Consider the following 22,250-nt stretch of genomic DNA (forward strand, 5'->3'; position numbering starts at 1 on the left):
TAAAGAAAATTATATTTTAAAAGTTGGCAGGGTAAAAAGACCAAAATGGAGGTCAATATTCTACACTTTATTCAAAGCACTAAAATGTCATTTCTAGCATATTCTGTGACATATGTAGCTAGTGACAGTAAATATATGTATACTGTAATATACTATAGCAATCATCAAAATGATATATTGATATATAGTCAAAAACATGGTAAATAAGTCAAATGAAATTCTGAAAAAAACCTTTCAGTAACCTACTGGAAGGAAAGAAAAAGAAAACAAAAGAGTAAGAAACAGAGGGAACAAATCGCAAACAAATAAAATACAAGGCTTACTCCCTAAAATATCAATAATTGCATTAATTTTAATTGTTTCAACTATATCAACTAAAAGACAGAAAAGCAGAATGGATAAAAAACATATTTCTAAAAAATGATATATGCAGATTGAAAGGATTAAAAAAAGATATACCATGCAAACCTTAACTTAAAAAAAAAAGAGTAGCTCTTTTAATATCATATAAAATGAACTTCTGAGAAGAAACTTACCAACAACAAATATTACATAATAAAAGGGTCAGTCTACCAAGAAGACATAGTGATCCTACATGTATATATATAAAACAACACAGCATGGGGTGCCTGGGTGGCTCAGTCGGTTAAGTGTCCAACTTCAGCTCAGGTCATGATCTCACAGCTTGTGAGTTCAAGTCCTGAGTCAGGCTCTGTGCTGGCAGCTCAGAGTCTGGAGCCTGATTTGGATTATCTGTCTCCCTCTCTCTGCCCCTTCCCCAGCTCACACTCTGTCTGTCTCTCTCAAAAATAAATAATCATTAAAAAAAATTTTTTTTAAATAAAGCAACACAGCATCAAAATACATGAAACAATAACTGATAGAACTGAAAGGAAAAACAGACAAATCCACAGCTTTAACTGGGGATTTCAACACTCTATAACTGTTAAATTAAATTTATAATTTGAAATTTACAAAAACGAAATCTCTAGGCCCAGATGGATTCAATGGTGGAATCTACCAAACATTTTTAAATAAGGGTTGACACCACCTCAACATAATCTCTACCAGAAAATAGAAGAGAAACTAACATTTTCCAATTCACTGTGTGAGGTCAGTGTTATCCTAATATCAAAGTCACACAAAAACAATACAAAAAAAATGGAAAGAAAAAAAAAAACATAGGTCAATATCTTTCAAGGGCTTAAATGCAAAAGTCCTCAACAAAATATCAGTGAATTGAATAAACAGAGTATACATAGCAATATACAAACAGAGTTCTTAAACATGACAGCAAAAACACAATCCATAAAGTGAATGATTAATAAATTGGATGCTGTCCAAATTAAAAAAGTTTGCTCTGTCAAAGATCTTTTTGAAAAGATAAAAAGACAAACTATAGGCTGGGATAAAATTTGACAAAGGACTTGTATTTAAAATGTATAGAAAGAGGAATTAGTTTTATTGATCTTTACATTATTTACACAATTCTCTTGCAGATTTACAGAATTTAGCACAATATTCCAGTAATGGATGTATTGTGTTAAGGAATCAGAAAGATAAGTTTCTACCAGCAATATGGCAGCAATATGTGGTAGATTATTACAGTTGAAGCACCCAAAAAAAATAAAAAAAAAAAAAAAAGAAAGAGAAGAAAAACCTCTCTGTATCTGCTCCATTTTATGGTCTTCTACATCGACTCTGGACTTAACCATGAGTCTGGCCCAATAGGACAACATGCAAGCAGAAGTATAAAATAATTTCCTCATTAAGGCTAGCCCCCTTTCTTCTTGCTTTTAGAATACTGCTACATATGAAGAAATCAAGTTATTCTACAGACAAATGGCCAGCAGACAGTCAACACCAAAACCAGACTTCTGGGGGAGGCTATATTAGACCATCAATCCCCAGGATAATCACGATAGTAAGTCAACTGAACAGCAAAAGAAGAACCACTAAAATGAATCTAGCCTATATTGCTAACCTACAGAATTATAAAGAGGTAAAAGAGTAGTTTACTACTTATACCAAATGTTTAAGTCTTACTTAAACATAATTAAATGGGTTGCCCCAATTATGTAATTGAGTAGATTAATTTTAATTCTAATTTTAAAAGACTTTCACAATTATACCATTCTAACTTTTTTCAGTCTAAGTTTGTCATGGTATTCTGAAATCACTGAAGAGGGTAACACCACCAATGTAGATTGTTTGGGAAATTGAATTAAGTGTGAATTTATTCAGAACCTACCTTGCATATTGCATTTTCAACTTGCCAATGATGGCTCTAATAATGAATAGAGCCATTATTGCTCCCAATTTTTGGCTCTAAATTCTGCCTGCCTTCTTACCATCAAACAGCTAAAAAGCAACAAATTCAGAGTTTACTCAGAATGAATTAATATTTTATCAAATACACTTTTATACAAAGATTCAAATCTTGAACCATTATGGAATTTTCTTACCAACAGTTTGAAATAATGTGAAGAAGAAGAACCAATTGCCAAACATGGGGATCAACACTCTTAAAAGATTAAAATGTTCATCTGTCATTGTAATTTTGCCAAATAATAAGTTATTAAGAGTGATTTGTGGAATTTACTATTCAAGCTATTATTTAGGTCAATCTGGTAAGCACATTAATATGAAAAACATCTCTTTTTTCACCATCTTAGCTACAATAAACTTAAAATATGCCAATCTTCACGCTTTAGGGCATAATTTGGTTACCAGCTGGGGTCAGGAAGAAATTTTCCCCATAGTGTAGTATTGCCAATTACCATAGGTGTAGAGAGAACAAGAGAAAGAGTCAGGGGGTTACAGGGCCCTCTAAAGCATCTGGTATTGGATGCTCTCTGAGTGAGAATTCAGGATAAGATGAAACATTCAATTGTTCCTGTATGTCAATTTTGATATTCCTATGAGCTGCCAATATGACACTGCTGCCACAAGGGAAGGATTTCCTACAGAACAGATGTCACTTACAGTATTATGTGGGCTATCTATCTCAACAAATAATTGCTAGGCACTTCTGCCCTATGGCAAGGGTCTGAAAATATGTTAGGGTGGGAACACACCATACAAGCAGATGGGCATAGATAAAAGAAAGAGCAGGAGCACACTGAGTCTGAAATGTCTGTGTAAAAGCCAGCTGGGGTACTGACACAGATGTCTTTCCTTATCTTCAGTGACTACAGCCCAAGATCAGAATTTTCCAGTTATTAGTTATTTGGAAGTCCTATTCTAAAATTTCTTTAGGTGAGTATGTGTTATAGAAGGCTCTAATTTATTAAGACAAGGAAACTTTAACTTTTTGATGTAAAATGCAATTTCCATTTGAAATGAATTCATTTGCTTAAGGCCTGAAATGATAGGAGACCCCCAACACCAGTGCCCCCTACTTCTACCTCTCCCACATCCCCCCCCAAAAAAGGAAAAGAAAAAGAAAAAGGAAAAGAAAAAAAAAACTAAGCTGGGATAAGAGAATGGACACAAAGACTGATAATGAATGACAAAGTACAATTGAGATGGGACTTGCCTGAGAGACAGCAAGAGAGGGAAGAGTTCTTTTAAAATATCAGTTAAGGGAATCAAAGAAAGCAAGATCTTTTTTCTGATGAAAGGGAAAAAGTTAATAACAGTGAAAGAAGGCAATTGCAATATGCTCCAACTGTAATGGAAGAAAAAAAAAAGGAAAGTAGAATTAGAAAGTAACCATTTTAAATAAGTTTAACATACACTATGTATCTTTCACACTTTGCACAATTCAAGGATTACAGTTTTTAAAATATTTAAACTATTTGCCCCAATGGCAGACCTGACTGACTATACAAATAATTGGTTAAAGAAAAAGGAGGAGTGTTTTTGTTCACAAGAACCAGCAAAGGAATTTTTACTTTTAAAATAGCATTCATTGCAGAAAAAAAGCTTGGGGGTGGGGATGGGGGACAATATGAATATACTGTAAATTATTCACAGGAAATAGATGATACCTCAGAATTAGAAAATGCTTGAGGGTGTTATTGATACATTTCTATGGCTATAATTGGACACAAGTAATAAGTGCTTTGAAAATTTTCTAGACCAAAATAATTTGGCCACTCAGCAATGTCTGAAAACTGTGATTCAATGAAACATTTGTTCATGTGTTGGAGCAGATCCAAAGATGATTCCCAAAGAAAATTCTAAGCTTTGTTGCTAGTAACACTTTTTGTGTATTTTAATCTTAAGGAATATATTTTTGATCTTCAGATGTTAATCCTAACACATTCCTCTGTTTCAAAGTTTAATATTCCATTCTCAATCATTAATATGGAAAAACAGGGCACAAAGTTCTTATTGGAGAATATAATCTTAAATTTGCTTCTAGCTATAGTCCAGCTGAGGAAAGTATAATGTAAGGGAAATTGCCTAAAGATCAATCATTCACTTTTCTGAGTACTCAAAGAAAGACATGAGGAGTCAGGACACAACCTGCTCTAAGCAACTTAAGTAGGTTAAACTTTATCTGAAAGGGAATGGGAATCCACTGAAAAGCTTTTGTTGGTGTGTTTGCTTATTTGGGAAAAGGATACTACAGTCACATTTACAGGGTGAAAGATCCTTAGGGATACATGGCTGGAAAGATTGGATGGAAACAAGACAGGCAGTTAGGACATCAGTAGGGAGCATTATAGTCAAATACATGAGAAAAGATAATTAACTTGACTAGGGTAATGGCAGCAGCAGTAGAGTAAAGTGGATAGATTTGAGAACTATTTATAAGGTAAACTCAACAGTATGAGGGAAACTCAATAAGAATTTGCAATAACAGAGACAACTGGGTTGAAAGGATGAACCCCGTTTTTGTTTTTGTTTTGCTTTTTGTTTTTCCTTTTTACATTTATTTATTTTTGAAAGAGAGAGACAGTTCACAAATGGGGGAGGGGCAGAGAAAGAAGGAGACACAGAATCTGAAACAGGCTCCAGGCTCCGAGCCTTCAGCACAGAGCCCGACACAGGGCTTGGACTCACAAACCATGAGAACATGACCTGAGCAGAAGTCGGACACTTAACCGACTGAGCCACACAGGCACCCCAAGATGAGCCCAGTTTTAAGGATTGAGCAAGAGCATGGATAAGTATTCCAGTTATGAAGTACAAAACACTGAGCGATGAGCAGGGTCTTTGTTTTGTTTTATTTGTGAAGGCACTGGGAGCCACTAGATTACTAATCTAATTTGGGCCATATTGAGTTTGAAAGACATCCAGGTAAAAGAAGCAGGATATTTGGTTGTAGGCTCAGAGGATGTCAGCTATAACCTGTGTAGATTAAAGCATTTACATTTATTGAAACCATGGTAGTGGATTAATTAGCCTGGGGATAGTGTGAAAAGTCATCCTCCCCCCAAAAGTAACCCCCAAAGCAGAGTTTTAAGGAAAATCCTTTATCAAACAAATATATTGATAAGCACCTACTCAGTTCTAGTCCTCAGAGCTGCATCTACAAGATAGACAAGATCCTTTCTCCCATGAAGCTTACATTTTCAGTGGTTGAGCCAAACAATCAATAAACAAGTAAACAACACCCAAACCCTTCAACATGAAAGGTTAGTTATTTTCAGATAATTTGAAAAGCTGTATAGAAAATAAAACAGCATATGGTGAGAACAAGTGCCTGGAATGTGGTGGAACAATTTAAGGGAGGGTGACAAGATGGAACATGTCTAAGAAAGCAGGAGGGAACATTTGGAGCCCCAAGGGAATAGATGGGTCTCCAATGGACTAAGGGAAAGTGTTGTAACTAGGAGCCAAACAAGAGAAGGAAAGCTAGTTTTATCTCCACTAGCAAGTGAAAAGTGTATCTGCCCAAACTGCTGCTTACACAGTGTGTAATCAGACTGGAGAAGTCTCAAAAAAGTTGTGGACAGACAGTCCCTTGAATTTAAACAGAAGAAAGTTGAAAGAAAAGCCAGAGAGATTGAGAACTATTGAATCTAGAGAGATAAAACAATTAACAAAACCCCAAGACATCTCCTTAAATCTTGCACTGAATCTCAGCTTGTATGGTTATAGATTAATATTTTAAACGTAATTGGAAGTGGAGATGTATACTATTTCTGCCTTTCTCATTTATGTTTGAAATTTCACCCATAGGATCAGTTAACACAAAAAGATACCATTATTCAACTACTGGAAGCTAATAGAAATAATTAGCATGTATATATCTGCACCTACATATTTTAAAAAATAATTGAAAATGAAGACAGTAGCATTGCCACTAAAAATTAGCAAAACAAAGTTATCTGCTGGGTGCATGTTATTTTTGACCTTTAATGATTTTTTTTGGTCAATTCCCATGATGTATTTTCAAGTAACCATGAGAACTTTGAAAAGGTGGCTGTTAGTCATAATAATTTATTAAAAGTCTCAAAAAAAAGAGACAAGGAAAAATTGAAAATGGACAACAGTCTTCACATTTATGGAGGAAGATTATAAAGTTAAAGGCGACCAATTTTCAAGATAGGTAAAAAGAAATTATGCTAAAATTATAAGCCAATCAGTGAAGAAGAACATTAATATTATAACATCTTTGGAGGCCACAATATGTAACCCCAAAGGGTGTATAATTCTTTCTGCTTCATTACCTAAAATCAAGACAGAACCTGAAAAGTGGGTATTGATTAATAAGAGTCACAGTGAAAGACTGTCTTATACTTGAAGACTGTAAGGAAACAGATGATTCCCACTCTTGCACCCCTTGGTTTCAGTGAGCCATTTTCCTCCATTAGTAAACTCTTGGGCTATAAAGCTATTTCACAGGGTATTAGATGCTATGAGTCTCAGATGTATAATAATGAATAATGTATTATTCAGAAAACACAATGGGGATTAGGTGTCTTCTTTAGGCTTCTTGATCATGAAGATGATCATAACTTGGATGAAAGTTAAGCCCCTGCTACCATTTCATTCATCCATCACTCATTATCAGATAGTAGTAGCTACATTTGCTCAGGTCTGAACCATGCTTTCCTCATATTTATAACAAAATGGAACTTTAGGAGGAAAATGTCTTTATGCTGATTTAAAAAAAAAACTTTTCTAGACAATGCATAGTTGTCACTTTATGTATATTAGCTCTATAGCTTCTGTAATTTCCCTTTTATCAACACTAGAGACAGAGAGACTTTTAAAGTATGTAAGGTGTAATACAAAGGACACTTGACATTATTTCCTTTGTAAGTCTTTGCTTTTTTTTTGAAGCTAGTGTTGTTAAGAGGTCTTTGAAATAGATAACTTCAAAAGGTTTTTCAGCATAAATGTAAATGAGATTTATCTAGAGGAGATACCCAAATTCTACAGGTTATCTGACAAATTTAGAACACCCGAAGTACAACTAGAAAATTTTATCTAAGCATGGAATATTTAGCAACTGATTCTGTGATTGTTTTCTTTTTTTTTTTATTACCTTCTCTTGTTCTGTAAATTTTACCCCCATCTCAGGATTAATATCCTTGATATATACCTCTTGTATATTTTCCTTTTCTGCATTCCAACTCCTTGCCCTTCTGCTCATGGTCCCAGAGAAAAGTAAAGGTAAATGTCAACTTGAAAAAGGAACTTTTGAAGTTCATAGCAGGGAGAAGTAATGTTTCCTCCAAAAAAAAAAAGAAAAAAGAAAATAAAAAAAGAGAAAAATGTAGAAAGAAGACAAAGGGAAACAAGTCTGTCTAGACATGAAGGTCCTAATTCCCTGTTCTGGGTCAAAGTCGTTAGTGTGTATGTACTGGAGGGTCTGCAAAGAACAGAAGCCCCAAAAGGGAGAAGAAACATGAACGAGAGGAGCATTTGGTCTGTTTTCCATTTAGAACTCTGAGTGTTGAGTGACCTCAGCATATCAGAAATGGTGACTTAACAAATATTCCTGCAAGCCCCCAGTGGTTAAGAAGTGATATGAGGTGGTCCAGCTTGGGCTCTGTGACTGAGGTTAAGGTCGACTGGCGTTAACCATTGACCCTGCCTCTGCCAAGGGGACAGGTCATGAATCCCATTAGCCACAGACCTAGCAGTGCAAGCCAACAGGAAGCATGGTAGAGGACATATAGACACATAAGCTTCATACCCATGAAAGACAGTATTTGCCAAAAACAGGCAGATTTAACCTGAAAGCAATCATTTTAAACTAAAAGGTTTGAAATACATTTAACTAAAAGGTTAAATTGTTCTCCCATTTTCCACTCCCTAATTGCTATCTCCTCTGACCCATCTCTTATCCACCTGTCTCCCAGTAAGGTATGAGTATTGGGAGGGCAGTGGGGGAATTCAAGAAAAATTTGAAACTGTTATAGAAAAGAAACGGACTACATTTTTCTCATAATTTTTATCCCTTCTACATTTTATCAACAGAATGAAATTAGATACTTCAAGAGGATAGAGCTTCCACAGAGAGTCTGTCCATTAACATTCCACGCAGGGCTGGCACATGATAGTGCTTAGAAAGAAATATTTTTCCATTTTAAAGAATTTTACATACTCTAAAAAAATAAAGTATTTTACATACTCTAAAACGGCCAAATTTCATTCTTAAAAATAAATTAATAAATATTTATTGAAACGTATCTTACAATGTGTTAAGAAGTCTCATAACATAGTATCTAAAATGTATTTAGCACACTATGTGTCTCTAAAGTTTATAATCTTTTACAGTAGCACCCTGCCTGAGTCAAAAGAATGAGGGGGCTGACCATTGGATAAGGCATGTCTGTCCACATATCACTTCTGCAGAGTCTGGAAACTATCCATTATGTACTGATTTTCATTTCTTTTAATTTTAGAGGCTGATCCAGTTCCCAGTCAGAGACAAAACTTTCTACCTTAGATAAATAACAAAATATTAAGATCTAGAAAAATATTAAAACCAACTTCAAATGTTCATAACAAACTTGACATACTTTAGCTTAATGGGCAAAATTGGACAAAAACTTTCCATCCTGCAGGTATGATTTATTATGTCATATCAGTTTGGGGTGTCACTGGTAGAAAATTAATTAAGACACTGAGAGCAGATACCATGATGGCCTGTGTTAAGAGGCAAAAATTGGGACTACCTCCAAATAGTTTTCTGGAGGTCATATCTGTAGAGTACCCCCAGAGTGCTGATATTGAAATAAAGCACTATCCCTTCTATCTTTCCCCACAGCCACAGAAGTGAACACCTGCCTAATAGAAACTGAGCATAGCACTCACTTCCCCCCTAAATGACCAGACCAAGGGATGGAGCTGTGATCCCAGTAAGTCTTTATCTGAAATTTTCACACTGGAGCTAATTAACATAAGCCCCCCTTTTCCTGGGTAGCAAGTTGTGAGAGTGTGAGCCTGGAGGGAATGAAGCCTACCCAGTCTGCTGCAAGAAGGAGCTGGTCTGAGAACAAAGACAATATGCAGAGAAAAGCACAGAGGAGAGATAAACACATTCTTAACATATTTGAAGTCCTGGTTCCAGCCACCCCTGATATCAGCTGTCCTTCCTAGTATTAGAAACCAACAAATTCTTTTGGCGGCTTAATCTGCTTCCAAATGGGCTATTCGTACTGGAAATCATCTGAATTCTCACTAATAAAGCTAGTGAGAAACTGATAAACTCCAACTAGGTGGACAAATAATAAGTGTCAACATTGCCATGGTCATAGAACAAAAACATTCTTGCTGATTGCGATCTTCTGAACTAACTTCTTAAAAATCTCTGAGCTTCAGTTCATTTTCTGCACAATGGGGCTTACAACTACTCTACTGGATTATTAAGAAACTAGGAATAATGTACTTGAAGTGCTTAGCATGATGGTTGTCCCCATAGCACTTGCTAAAAAGGACTAAGATTTTATTGTTCTGATAATGAGGATGTAAGGAGGATAATGATGATGATTCTAAGAAGACAAAGACTGTAGCACTCACTGTTAAGTGATTTTTCCATGAAAAGTATGCCTGCTTAGGAAGAGAGATGAGAGGTGTAGGGGCATGGGCAAAATGGGTAAAGGTGGTATAGAATATACAGGCTTCCACATATGGAATGAGTAAGTCACAGGGATAAAAGGTACAGCATAGGGAAGCACCTGGGTGGCTCAGCAGGCTAAGCCTCCGACTCCATTCAGCTCAGGTCATGATCTCACTGCTCCTGAGTTCGAGCCCCATGTCAGGCTCTGTGCTGACAGCTCAGAGCCTGGAGCCTGCTTCAGATTCTGTGTCTCCCTCTCTCTCTGCCCCTCCCCTGCTTGACTCTGTCTCTCTCAAAACTAAAATAAAAACATTAAAAAAAAATTTTTTTAAGGTACAGTATAGGGAATATAGCCACTGGTAGTATAATAGCATTGTATTGTGACAGATGGCGGATGTATTTGTAGTGAGCATAGCATGGCATATAGTCTTGTTAAATCACTATGCTGCACACCTGAAACTAATGTAATATTGTGTATCAACTATACTTCAATTAAAAAAAAATTAAAACTTAAGCAAAAAATTTAAAAAGGCATTCCTGCCTAAACACATTTTACTAAATAAAGTTAGAAGGGGGGCGCCTGGGTGGCGCAGTCGGTTAAGCGTCCGACTTCAGCCAGGTCACGATCTCGCGGTCCGCGAGTTCGAGCCCTGCGTCAGGCTCTGGGCTGATGGCTCAGAGCCTGGAGCCAGTTTCCGATTCTGTGTCTCCCTCTCTCTCTGCCCCTCCCCCGTTCATGCTCTGTCTCTCTCTGTCCCAAAAATAAATAAACGTTGAAAAAAAAATTTTTTTTAAATAAATAAAGTTAGAAGGACTATAAAAAATGTAATAAAGTCAGAAATAATTATAAACAAAAGATATCCATGACCCCAAAAAGCAATAACTTTTGAAAGCTTAATTTACAATAAATAAGAATTCATGGTTCAAAGTTTACAAGAGGTTCATGCGATAGTCGTATTTTCTAAAGAATAGGCTTAATATGAAAGCTAAAGCAAATATAGTCAATATAGGTATTCCCCAAAAATGGATGCAGCAATTCTTCTAGGTCTAACTTAAATGCCTCACAATAATAAAGCCTTCCATGAAACCACTGAACCCATGTACAAGTACAAATGCACCACATGTATGTACAGTATTTTTTCAAATGTGTTTATTTATTTACCCTTCTACATTATAAAATTTTTATAGTCAGATCTCTTATTTGTATCTTATAATTATAGATCAAGAACTCGGTCAAAGGTAGTGGCTCAAAATATGGTATTTAAATGAAACTGAATTCTAGATATGTACTGGCACGCAGAAAAACAAATGGATTCCAATCTTGCCTCTGCCATCTACTAGGTGTTTTCCCTTGAATGGGTTCCTAGCCTTAGGGTCATACACTCATGGTGTTAACCTTCAAAGTTATGTTCTCTAACCTACTCCCCTGCAAAAAAATCCCATCTATAATACATTTGCTACCTTTACACACTAAAATTTAGTAATCTTCATTACTAAAGTAATCTCCAGTCAAACTCCATAACCACTTTTGGCAAAATTATTATCTCTCATATTGAACAATTCAACAAAGCAATGCTTTAGAAGCCCAATATCAGAGAATTAACAATGCAGACTCAGAATTCTAACTCAAAGATGTCATGCTTTCTCACTACCATACCACTCAGTTGTATTTTAGAAGTCTTGGAATGCTTTTAGAGAGTTTATCATTCTTTTTTTTTAAGTTTATTTATTTATTTTTGAGAGATAGCAAGCAAGCGGGGGTGGGCAGAGAGAAAGGGAGAGAGAGAATCTCAAGCAGGCTCTGCACTATCAATGCAGAGCCAGATGCAGGGCTTGAACTCATGAAGTGTGAGATCGTGACCTGAGCCGAAACCCAGAGTCAGACACTTAACCGACTAAGCCACCCAGGTGCCTCACAAAGGCTTATCATTCTTAGTAATGTTTCTATTTATAAGGCACACCTCATTGATTGGTTTGGTTTCATATCAAATGAGATGATATGAAACTTCTTTGTAACATATAAAAGGCTCAAAGATATCAACTGGTCTTATTATCACGATGATGATATTGATAATGATGATGATATGAAAGAGAAAATTATGCACTTGAATGCTTTGTCGCTCTAATATTTACATACTTTTAAATGAGCCACTTACTGGGAGCTGGGAGAAGGGTATGGATTTTTATTACTTTTGAGTAAAATTAAAATGTATGGATTTTAGATGTGATTACCTACTGTATTTACTTAGAAATTATAGCCATAATATATATATATATATGTATATATATGTATATATATATGTATATATATACAGATGCATACCTTAGAAAAAGATGGTAATTGACTTGAAGAAATTTCTGGTCTTACTGAGAAGAGTCTCTGAAACATTGGTTTGCATGAAAATTGCATGTGGAACTGTGTACGCTGGGCCCTGGATTCCTGGCTGAGTTGAAGTCTCCTCTCCTTTTCTCCAAATTGTTCTTTCTGTTGAAATTGGAGTCCCGTTAGAGCTTGTAACATATTTGTCTTCTTTTCTTCTCACTATTAATGGATGTGGGAAAAAAAGGATCTCTGCAAAAAACATGCAAAAAATATTTTCTTTTATCACCTAAGATTACATATTGTGAAATAAATCTAGTAAACGATAGGGAGAGCATCTGAAATAGGAAAACAAACTCATTCTTTAATGGTTAAGGTTCACCCATAAAGATACAATTCTTAATGCTCAAGTTAAAAAAAAAAAAAAAAAGATGAGAAGAAACAGTTGGCATTCAGCTAACAATTGTGTTTGGAGATTTGTGCCTGACTTTGTTATTCTGAGCAAAGCCAGGTACCAGCCTCTTGGGATTATGTACAAAGGCAAGAAAAAAAGTGGACATGTACAAACCTCAAAGGTGACTGCTGGGTTAATAAAACAGTCTGTTTTCTGTTCACCCACTCTTGCTCTCAGTGTGCAAGTATATTAAAATATGTCAAAAGGAAAACCATTCGCTGTGCAAAAATAATTCAACTACAAGTCACAATTTCCAGCTGATGGAGTGCCTTAGTGCATTTAAGTGCACTAACAAGTGATCCATACATCTCCCTAGATGAAAGTTGTATCCTTATTAAAGGAGAAACAAACACAAAATAGGAACAACTGTCACATAGAAAAACAGACCACAATGGATACCGCATTTCCCTCACTCAGCTTCTGACTTGAACTATTGCAGACTGAAGAGCAGTGCTGTCCTAGAAGTAACCTCTTAAAAAGCCATGAAAGTAAAACGAGGAAGCTGCTAGAGGAACTGAATGTGTAGCTAATGGCCATCCATATTACTGTTCAATGTATCTGGAAAAACATCTTTTTTTTTCTAGTCTCTATAAAATCTTGCACCATATATGACATTGTAATAATGTGAAGTGTCTGGATTAAACAAATGCACCCCAGGGAATTTAGAATTAATGCTCTAACATATCTTTAAATAGTCTTTATGAGATAAACTCTGGTTTAAGCATTTGTAAGATATCATACCAACCTTTTCTTTTCTGATTTTTTTTCTAGAGAACTATATCATTGATATGAATCTGCAAAAAAAAAAAGAGGTTAATGTTGTTAACTCTAATAATACTGTTCTTATTGGATTAATATGTTGCACATTATCGTAAGGAAAAAAAAATACATTGGCTGCAAAATGAGTTCTCATCCTAGGCACAGTGGAGATATGTAAAAGTAGATAGTAAGTTAGAATAATAAGAGAACAATATATGAGAAAATATAACTAATTACAAAAGTGTGGTGCTAGCAATTATTTCAAATCTGGGTAAGGTATTCCTCTTGCACACAGGGAACATCTTTGCCCAATTATTTTCATAGCAGTTACCATATACTATTGCAATTGCCTGTTTACTCTGTTGTACTCCCCATACTAGATTACAAGCTCCTCAAAGGCAAGATTTCTTTTGTGTTCTTTCTTACGTTGTTATAACATCCAGTCTCACACAGCTCTTGCACATAATAGGAATCCAATAATTATTAATTGGCTGGTTGGTTAACTGATTAAATTTGGCTGTGTACTTGGTAATTTGTGCTCTGCTTGGAACTGCCAACCCTTACTGGAACAGTAAGAACTGTAAAGGGAACTGCCAACCCTTACTGGAAGGCAACAGAAGAACTGTAAAGGGAAGGTGGATATAAGAAAAGACCAGTGATTTCTATGACAAACTACAGCCCAGGAACGATGCATATGCACACAGAAAAGCAGAACTAATTATGCTTTAAACTAGAGTATATAGAACAATCATCAAAATGAAATTGAAGCCCAATATAGGAGAGTGGGTAATAAGAAATCAGCAAACCAATCTAAATAAATTGTCCAGAGCAATTATATGAGCTTGGAAACAAGAAAAGTATTTGAGGAACCGAAGTTAATGTTGAGAACAACTTAATAAAAATGGGAAATAATAGATTTGGACACCAAGAATTAGCGAGCTTTATTTTTAGTCCCCATGAAATTCTACAGCAAATTATTAAGCAGCTAGTCTTTGAAGACACAAAAAATAAAGTGCAATATTCACTAAGAGACTGGGAGCTGGAAACAAAAGAGTAGTGTGTGATGACAAAAGCATTGCGTTCATATTCTGTATGTGTGCCCTGGTCACTTGAGTAATTTCTCCTTTTCTCTTTTTGTTGTGAGTTGAATTGTGTCCCCTCTCCTCTTCCCCCCCAAAAAGTATGTGAAGTCCTAACCCCTGGTACTATAAATATGACCTAATTTGGAAATAGGGTCTTTGCAGATATAATTAAATTGCACATTAAGATGAGGTCATCTTGGAGTAGGGTGAGGCCTTGATCCATATGTCTGGAGTCCTTTTAGAAAGAGGAGAAGAGACACAGACAAGACAGACACAGAGGGAAGACTTCAATGTGATGACAGAGGCAACGACTGGAGTTGTGCCAGGAGAGAAGAAACATGGAAATCTCCAGCTGAGTCTCCAAGAAGGAGCCATTCCTGTTCACACCTTCATTTTGGACTTCTGGCCTCCAGAACTGTAAGAGAATAACTTTATGTTGTTTTAAGCCACCCAGTGTGTGTGGTAATTTGTTATGAAAGCCCTAGGAAACTAATACAGCATTCTATAAAATAAAATTAGAGACATATCTTCCTAAGGTGATTGTCAGGAGGATTATAATATAATATCAGTTCTTAATTTCAGCAAAGCATCTTACAAAGTCTTTTATAATGTGTTCACTGATAAAATAAATCTATGTGAGCTCAGTTATTAGGGAGGCAAAGTTGCTAAAACTATCAATCCCAAAGAGAGCTGATTAATAATTCAACATGAGCCTAATTTTTCCCCAAATTTTCACTTATTGATATATTAAAAATAGCTCTCAGTCCTCAGATATCTATTTTGTAGGGCCCTTTGAAGACAAAACCACAGAAGCTTGGGAAACCGACCTTGAGTAACATTTGTAATGGTGGACACAGAACCTTCATTCCCTATTGCTGTTTAACGTATTTAATTTGACTTAGAGAAACACATAGAATGGGTGCTGCTCACATATGGGGAAAAAAACTAAGTTGGGAGAAATAACATTCATTGAATGGCAAAATCAGCATTTAAAAATAAAACTCTTATTATTATCCTGATTATTTTATAACAATATGATATAGTAATAATTATTAATAATATTTTTAATATAATTTATTGTCAAATTGGTTTACATACAACACCCAGTGCTCATCCCAACAAATGCCCTCCTCAATGCCCATCAGCCATTTTCCTTCCTCCCCCGCCCCATCCACCCTCAGGTTGTTCTCTGTATTTAAGAGTCTCTTGTGGTTTGCCTCCCTCCCTCTCTGTTTGTATCTATTTTCTATCCCCTTCCTTTCCCCCATGGTCTTCTGTTAAGTTTCTGAAGATCCACATATGAGTGAAAACATATGATATCTTTGACTGACTTAGTAAAAATTATTAATAACAATTTAATACTTTAAACCTCTAACAGTACTGGAGACATAATAGACTCAATAAATTGCTATTGTTATTAATATGTGATAGGCTAGAATAATGGACCAAACTCACTTAAGTGGAAAATACACAATATTTTTTGGCTTTCAAAATTTAAATAGATGTAAATTGGGAAATATCCAGGTTCACCATAATTTATACAGAATAGATTTGGAGATTTCAGTTGACCAAAGACTCAATGTATCCAAACAGCATTTTTTGTGACCTTTACAACAGAAACAAAACAAAGCAAACAACAAAGGTGATAACTTGGGATGAATTTGTGATAATTTACAGAGAGGGAAGGTAAGAAGTGTCTGTTTCTCTAAAAGCAGCATTTCTCCTCTTTAAGTTTAACAATGGCCTACATGGTGGAATGAGGAAGGTGGAGTTCTAAATGAGATGAGGGGTTTCTGCACATTCTCATAAACTTCAGGAAAATAAAAAGATGTAGGGTTCCATGACATGCAAATCTGTGCCACAGGAAGTAGATCTCAGTGAAAGACATTTCTTCTGCCCCCTAGAAACAAATGATGCTTCACCAAAGCAGCATCCAAGATGTAGATGTAGAGTGCCTCCAAAATGTACTGTGGCCAGCAGTAAGAAATACCAGAGACCCTCTCAGTTAAGACTGAAGTGCATACCAAACACACTTAAAAAAAACACACATTATAGGGAGAGAGTATGGTTTACTGTGAACAGTGTGAAAGCATAAACTAGCTTTGCTTGTTTTATAAACATTTACAATGCTTTTTATTGGCCAGATGCTTTTTTAAGTGATTTATGAATATTAACTCATAATTAATATGAATATTAATTCACAGCTCTAGGAGGCAGGTATGATTATACTCCCCATTTCACTGATGAGAAAATTAAGGCAAATTAAGGATAAGATACTTGCACATGATTTGGTGGTTATTTAAAGACAGCGTGACTCTAAATCATGTCTCTTAGCTAGATGGCCTTGACACAGTGCTTTCATTGAAAAAAAAACTACTTTATGTGATTGGTTTGGGAATTAAATAAAATAATGCAAATATAAAAGCTACCACAGTTGATTTAAAAAAGTACTCATTATGCAGAAATGATAAGAAATAAGTATGTAGAAACATTGACAAAAAAAAAACAGAAAAGAAGAGTAAGGATGGTTAGGGAATTGGAAACACTATCAACTGAAAAATGGTAGTTTAGTTTGGAGAAAAAGAGAATTATGGGGACATGATAGCTGTCTTGAAATATGTGATGAGCTTTCATGTGAAAGAGGAAGTAGATTTATTTTAATGTTCTCCCATAAAACCAAACTAAAACCTAAGGGTGGAAATTACATGGTGATAAAATCTGGCTCAAAAAAAAAAAAAAAAGTAAGAAAGAAAAAGATCTAATAATTAGAGTGATCCACCAATGAAAAGGGCTGTTTCTGAATTTTGTAAGCTTTTAGTCTGTTGGAATGTTCAAGCACAGGCTAAATGACTCTCTGTAGTATATAAAAAATGGAAAGGGTTTCAACAATGAGAGGGACATTAAAATACATTCATGCATTTATTCAGCAAATATTGACTGACCACCTTCTGTGTGCCGTGCTTGTAAGGCCCCTTACGACTTTAAAAATAATAGAATCTACTCTTCTATGAATGAGCAAATAAGAACACATGTCGCATAAATGGACATAATTTCAGGCTGATTCTCATTGAAAGGGCCTACTAATTCTTTAACTCCAAGGCTCTCTGGCTGGTCTAGTGTAATCTGCAATAAGCCTTTATTTTCACAATCATTTATCACCAGTCACAGGAAGACTTTTCCCACAGTAAAGCATCAGTTTTTAATAGGAAAAAAATCAACGAGTGTTACATTCTAAGAGGAAGAGTTTACTTAAAAGAAAAGAATTTTATCTCACAAGCTTAGGTGTTTTTCTTTTTGGCCTATACAAACAGATACAATAACAATCAACATCTTCCAACCAAGAAAAGGGGAAAAGATGGACTCTTCTCATTTAATCTGGACCATGTGCCACTTTTGTTAGAGTCTGTGCTTTGTCATTGTCTCCAGCAATGATATGCAGAAACTTCACCCATTCTTTTGAGCTTGCAAACAAATTAATTATGGTAGAAATCTACCAAGTCTGATTTGTCCTGGGAATTAAAGATGCTACCTGCCTACCTCTTACCTAATCTCCCTGGCTATGGTAGATCATTTTTAGACAACTGTCTGCGTTGCACAGGTAATCCAAGAAAGACTCCAACCAGTGAGTATAATGCATCCAGTATCCATACCTCCCAAAAGACACATCACCACACGCTTATTACACAGCTGTTAGTATGTATCAGAATTAACCAAATAATTGGATAATCCTCCTTTTGATTTTTGCTGCTTTCAGTATTTTCTTAGCAGAAGATACAGAGCAGGGATAATATTAACCCTAATACAGGTTGACCTTTAATGAGCGTTTGCTATGTGATAGTTACATCATATGAATCAGCATAGGCAATCTTTTCAACACCCTGGTGGGCAGGTAACACTCTTATCTAAAGAATGTGATGGGGCCCAAGATTAAAAACCAAAGAGACATGGAGTTTTGAGCTCCCATTGACTGACAAATTGCCACCACAACCTTCTTAACAGAGACAAATAAGAGGAAATATTGAAAAGTAATTATAAGTCCATATTTAGATATTTTTTACAGAAGTAAACAGTGAGCCAAAGATGGGCTTAGAACATAGTTTTCCAGATATCTGTGTTCCAAATGGTTATGATTAATTTAAATATAAAAAGCACTCTAAACCCCTGAGGGCTAGCCACATCACTGCGTTATTAAATATCATGCAAGAGCCTGTATAGGTGAGAACATTTTTTAAAATATGGTAAATTTTCTTCTCTTCCCCTTCAAAATGCCCCCAGGCACTCATATACATTATGGACACCACTGGCCTAAAAATTCTCAGTTGAGGGAAAAAGAAATCCAAAATCCTTGAATTATAAGAGCACTAAAAGCATCTAAAATGATAACTATTTTGCCCCTTTAACACCAAAAGATCAACTGATTTTTATTTTTCACTTGGAGTTGACCTTTATTTAACCCATGGCATGCCAGAGTTATGGCCTGAAGCGATTTTTTCAGTGAATGCCTTGACTTGGGACAAGAATAGACATTTCACTCACCCTGTCTCTAAATCATCATTTCATACCACTGCTGATGGTCAGTCTAACAAAGAAAAAAACATTTCTCAGCATTTACAAAACACTAAAACTTTCTATTCAATTATTTATTTCCTCCATTTCAAATACATTCACAACTGTAAAATGTTTGCAAATTCCCAAATAACCTGCAAATAATCTAAAATGTTTGTGCTCAAGTATGTATTAAAAATAAACATCTGATTGTGTCTGCATCATAAAAAGTTTAAACAGTTTCTCTTGATCAATTGACTGCCTGCTGGAATCTTTTCCTAATGAGAAAATTAACTTTAAGGCATTCTCATACCTCTTTTACTCCTAGATAAGTCTTGCACCTATATACAATTGCTCAGGGCTATCCCATTATTTTTGAATGTAACAAATGAGGTATATTTAAAGGATTTAGACATGATTAGTATAGTCTAACAGTCTTTCTCTAACAAAAACAAACTCAATAGCTGCATGTTATGAAAGATTACTATACCAAAGAGAAAAGTCCAAAAGTACAGTAGGAAGTATCAAATTTGGAGATTAAGAATTTATGGCTGTAAGGGCTGTAAGGCACCACTGTGAGTCATGCAAAGAGAATGCAGGTTCTCTGGAGATTTTTTTAATGATATAAACAGCTATTTTTCTGAGCTGGCATAAATGGGATCCTAGTTATGGGTAGGCAGCATAATAAAATAAAATAACTATGTATGTAGAAAAGGTAGATATATTCCAGTTCAAGGATGTCTAGAAGATACTGTTCAACAACAACTATATTTATATGAATATAATTTAATAGTGGCAGTAATCTTCTTTTGTATATCATCTTCACATCATTTTATTTCCTGGGCAGCATTGATCTTTAGAAATTCATGAAAAAAAAAATCAATATCACCATATATGAAACACTTTGTTAAGCACTTTATATTGTTTCCTTCAACATTTTCAATAAGCCTATTTAAGAATGCTCCTTATTGTTATCAAATGGAGAAATTGAAACTCAACAATCACAAGTAATTTGCCCCACACTATACATTTAGTAAGTGGAATACTAAATCCAGATAAGTTTGACTTTCCAAAGTCCTATGATATATAGCAAAATATCAATAATTAAGAAAAGTATTGTTCCAGCCAACGAAAGAATACGTGATTATTATTTGTAATTATCCAAATAACTATATAGAGAACCTGAGAGAAACAACAACAAAAAACAATTTTAAATAACAATAAATACAATAAATTTAACAAAATTTTTAAAAATTACATGTACAAACTTGTGAATATACATTAAAAACCACCGAATTGTATAATTTACAAGACTGAGTTTTATGGTATGTAAATTGTATGTCAATAAAAAGTTTAAAAAGTTATTATACTACCAGTTAATAAGGGAAAAAGTGGGCAAAATAAGGACTATTCGCTGACAGTATGAAAGTAAACTAGAACATTTTCTTTTTCTGGAGGCAATTAAGCTGTTTTTTGAAAGTCTAGCTATTATATTTTTTAAAAATTTATTCTAAGAAACTAATTGGAGACATGCCATTAGATTTATATACAATAACATTCATCATAGTCTTGTTTATAATAGGTGCCCCCCCCCAAAGAATTAAAACAAAAAAGCTACAAAAATCCAGGAACTTCTAAATATACCTTGATACATGCATGTAAAATCATGTTTCAGAATAGTTAATTTCGTTGGACATGCTCACAATGTTAAGTGAAAAGGGCAAGATACAAAAAAGAAAAAGAAAAAAGAAACTAAATGTTAGAAAGAAATTAGAACTGCAATAAATGGTGAGCAAGAAGATATATTTTTGGAAAAATAGATTGCACAAAATAAAGGAAGCCGATTCAAAGGTGCACTTGGATCTAGGAATGAATTCTTTCATTTGTTGGTGGGGAATAGGCTGTAACTAGTATAGCAGGGGGTCAAGGAATTCTGGCTTGTTCTGTATTTGTATAACCAACTATGTGTCAGGGAGGGATTACTACTCTATAGCACTTTCCCTCCCTCAGATACACCAAGCCTACTTCCCTCCATGGAGCCTTTGTAAAAGCTGTTTTCTCTCCCTGGAATTTTCTTCTCCCACATTTTGACTAGGCTGGCTATTGATGCATATTCCATATTCATGTCCCCGCTGAAAAGTCATTAAACAGTAAGGCCTTCTCTGCCTGACCCAAAGGAGCATGAGCATCACCTAGAAATTTGTTGAAAAGACAGACTCTCACATTTCACCCACGAGCCACTATATTCAAATCAGTACTTCAACAATATCCCAAGGTGTTCTCAAGCACACTAAAATTTGAGAAGCACTGATTTAGTAGTCTATGATAGAAACTTCATACCAATTCCCTACATAATTGTTTCCATAGCTCTTACCCATATCTAAAATTCTCTCTTCCTTCTCACATTCTTAACATCCCTGTTCCATGAAGGCAAAATCTTTTTTGTCTTTTTGTGTGTATCACAAGTTCCTAAAATCATTCTTGATACATGGCTGGAAACACAGTGAGTGTTTATTGAATGAAAGCACAGGATGGGGAGATTGATGCCTCCATGATTTTGATTGAAGGCACACCATTTCATGTTTCCTTACCTGTCAAAGTTACTCTGTCTTTGGAGCCTTACCATTGAATATGGAGACAGGAGTTAGTAGATTAATAGATAGTAGTTAGTAGATATTTCAGCCCAAAATGTCTTATGTAAATAATATCTGTGGTTGCATAATAAATCCTAGCCAATAACTTTCTGAAGAATAACCAATATTAGCATATATAAAAATAAAAGTATGTTCCTAAAAAAGTTAAACATAAAATTACCATATGACCCAGTAATTCTACTCTTAGGTATACACTCAAGTGACTTGAAAATAGATGTTCAAACAAGAACTTGGACATGAATATTAATAGCAGAATTGTTCATTAAGCCAAAAAGTGGAAACGGTCCAAATGGATAAACAAATGTGTTACATACATAGAACGAAATACTATTCAGCCATAAAAAGAAATGAAGTACTGATACATGTTACAACATAGATGAACTTTGAAAGTATGTTAATTAAAAGAAACCAGATACAAAAACGCCAAATACTACTTAATTCCATTTATGTTTAATCCATTCCAAAC

At 35.0% G+C, this 22,250-nt stretch overlaps 1 protein-coding gene across 1 annotated transcript in view; it reads right to left on the reverse strand.

Annotated features, from left to right (window-relative positions):
* Positions 1 to 12,538, reverse strand: part of TFEC (transcription factor EC) — a 139,475-nt gene extending 126,937 nt beyond the window's left edge. The window contains exon 1 of the mRNA XM_043589310.1: positions 12,294 to 12,538. Coding sequence (XP_043445245.1) covers positions 12,294 to 12,491 — 198 coding nt within the window. The 5' untranslated portion in view covers positions 12,492 to 12,538. The remainder of the gene's footprint in view (positions 1 to 12,293) is intronic.
* Between the last annotated feature and the right edge of the window lie 9,712 nt (positions 12,539 to 22,250).

Source organism: Prionailurus bengalensis, chromosome A2, assembly GCF_016509475.1.
Source record: "Prionailurus bengalensis isolate Pbe53 chromosome A2, Fcat_Pben_1.1_paternal_pri, whole genome shotgun sequence".
Taxonomy (NCBI): domain Eukaryota; kingdom Metazoa; phylum Chordata; class Mammalia; order Carnivora; family Felidae; genus Prionailurus; species Prionailurus bengalensis.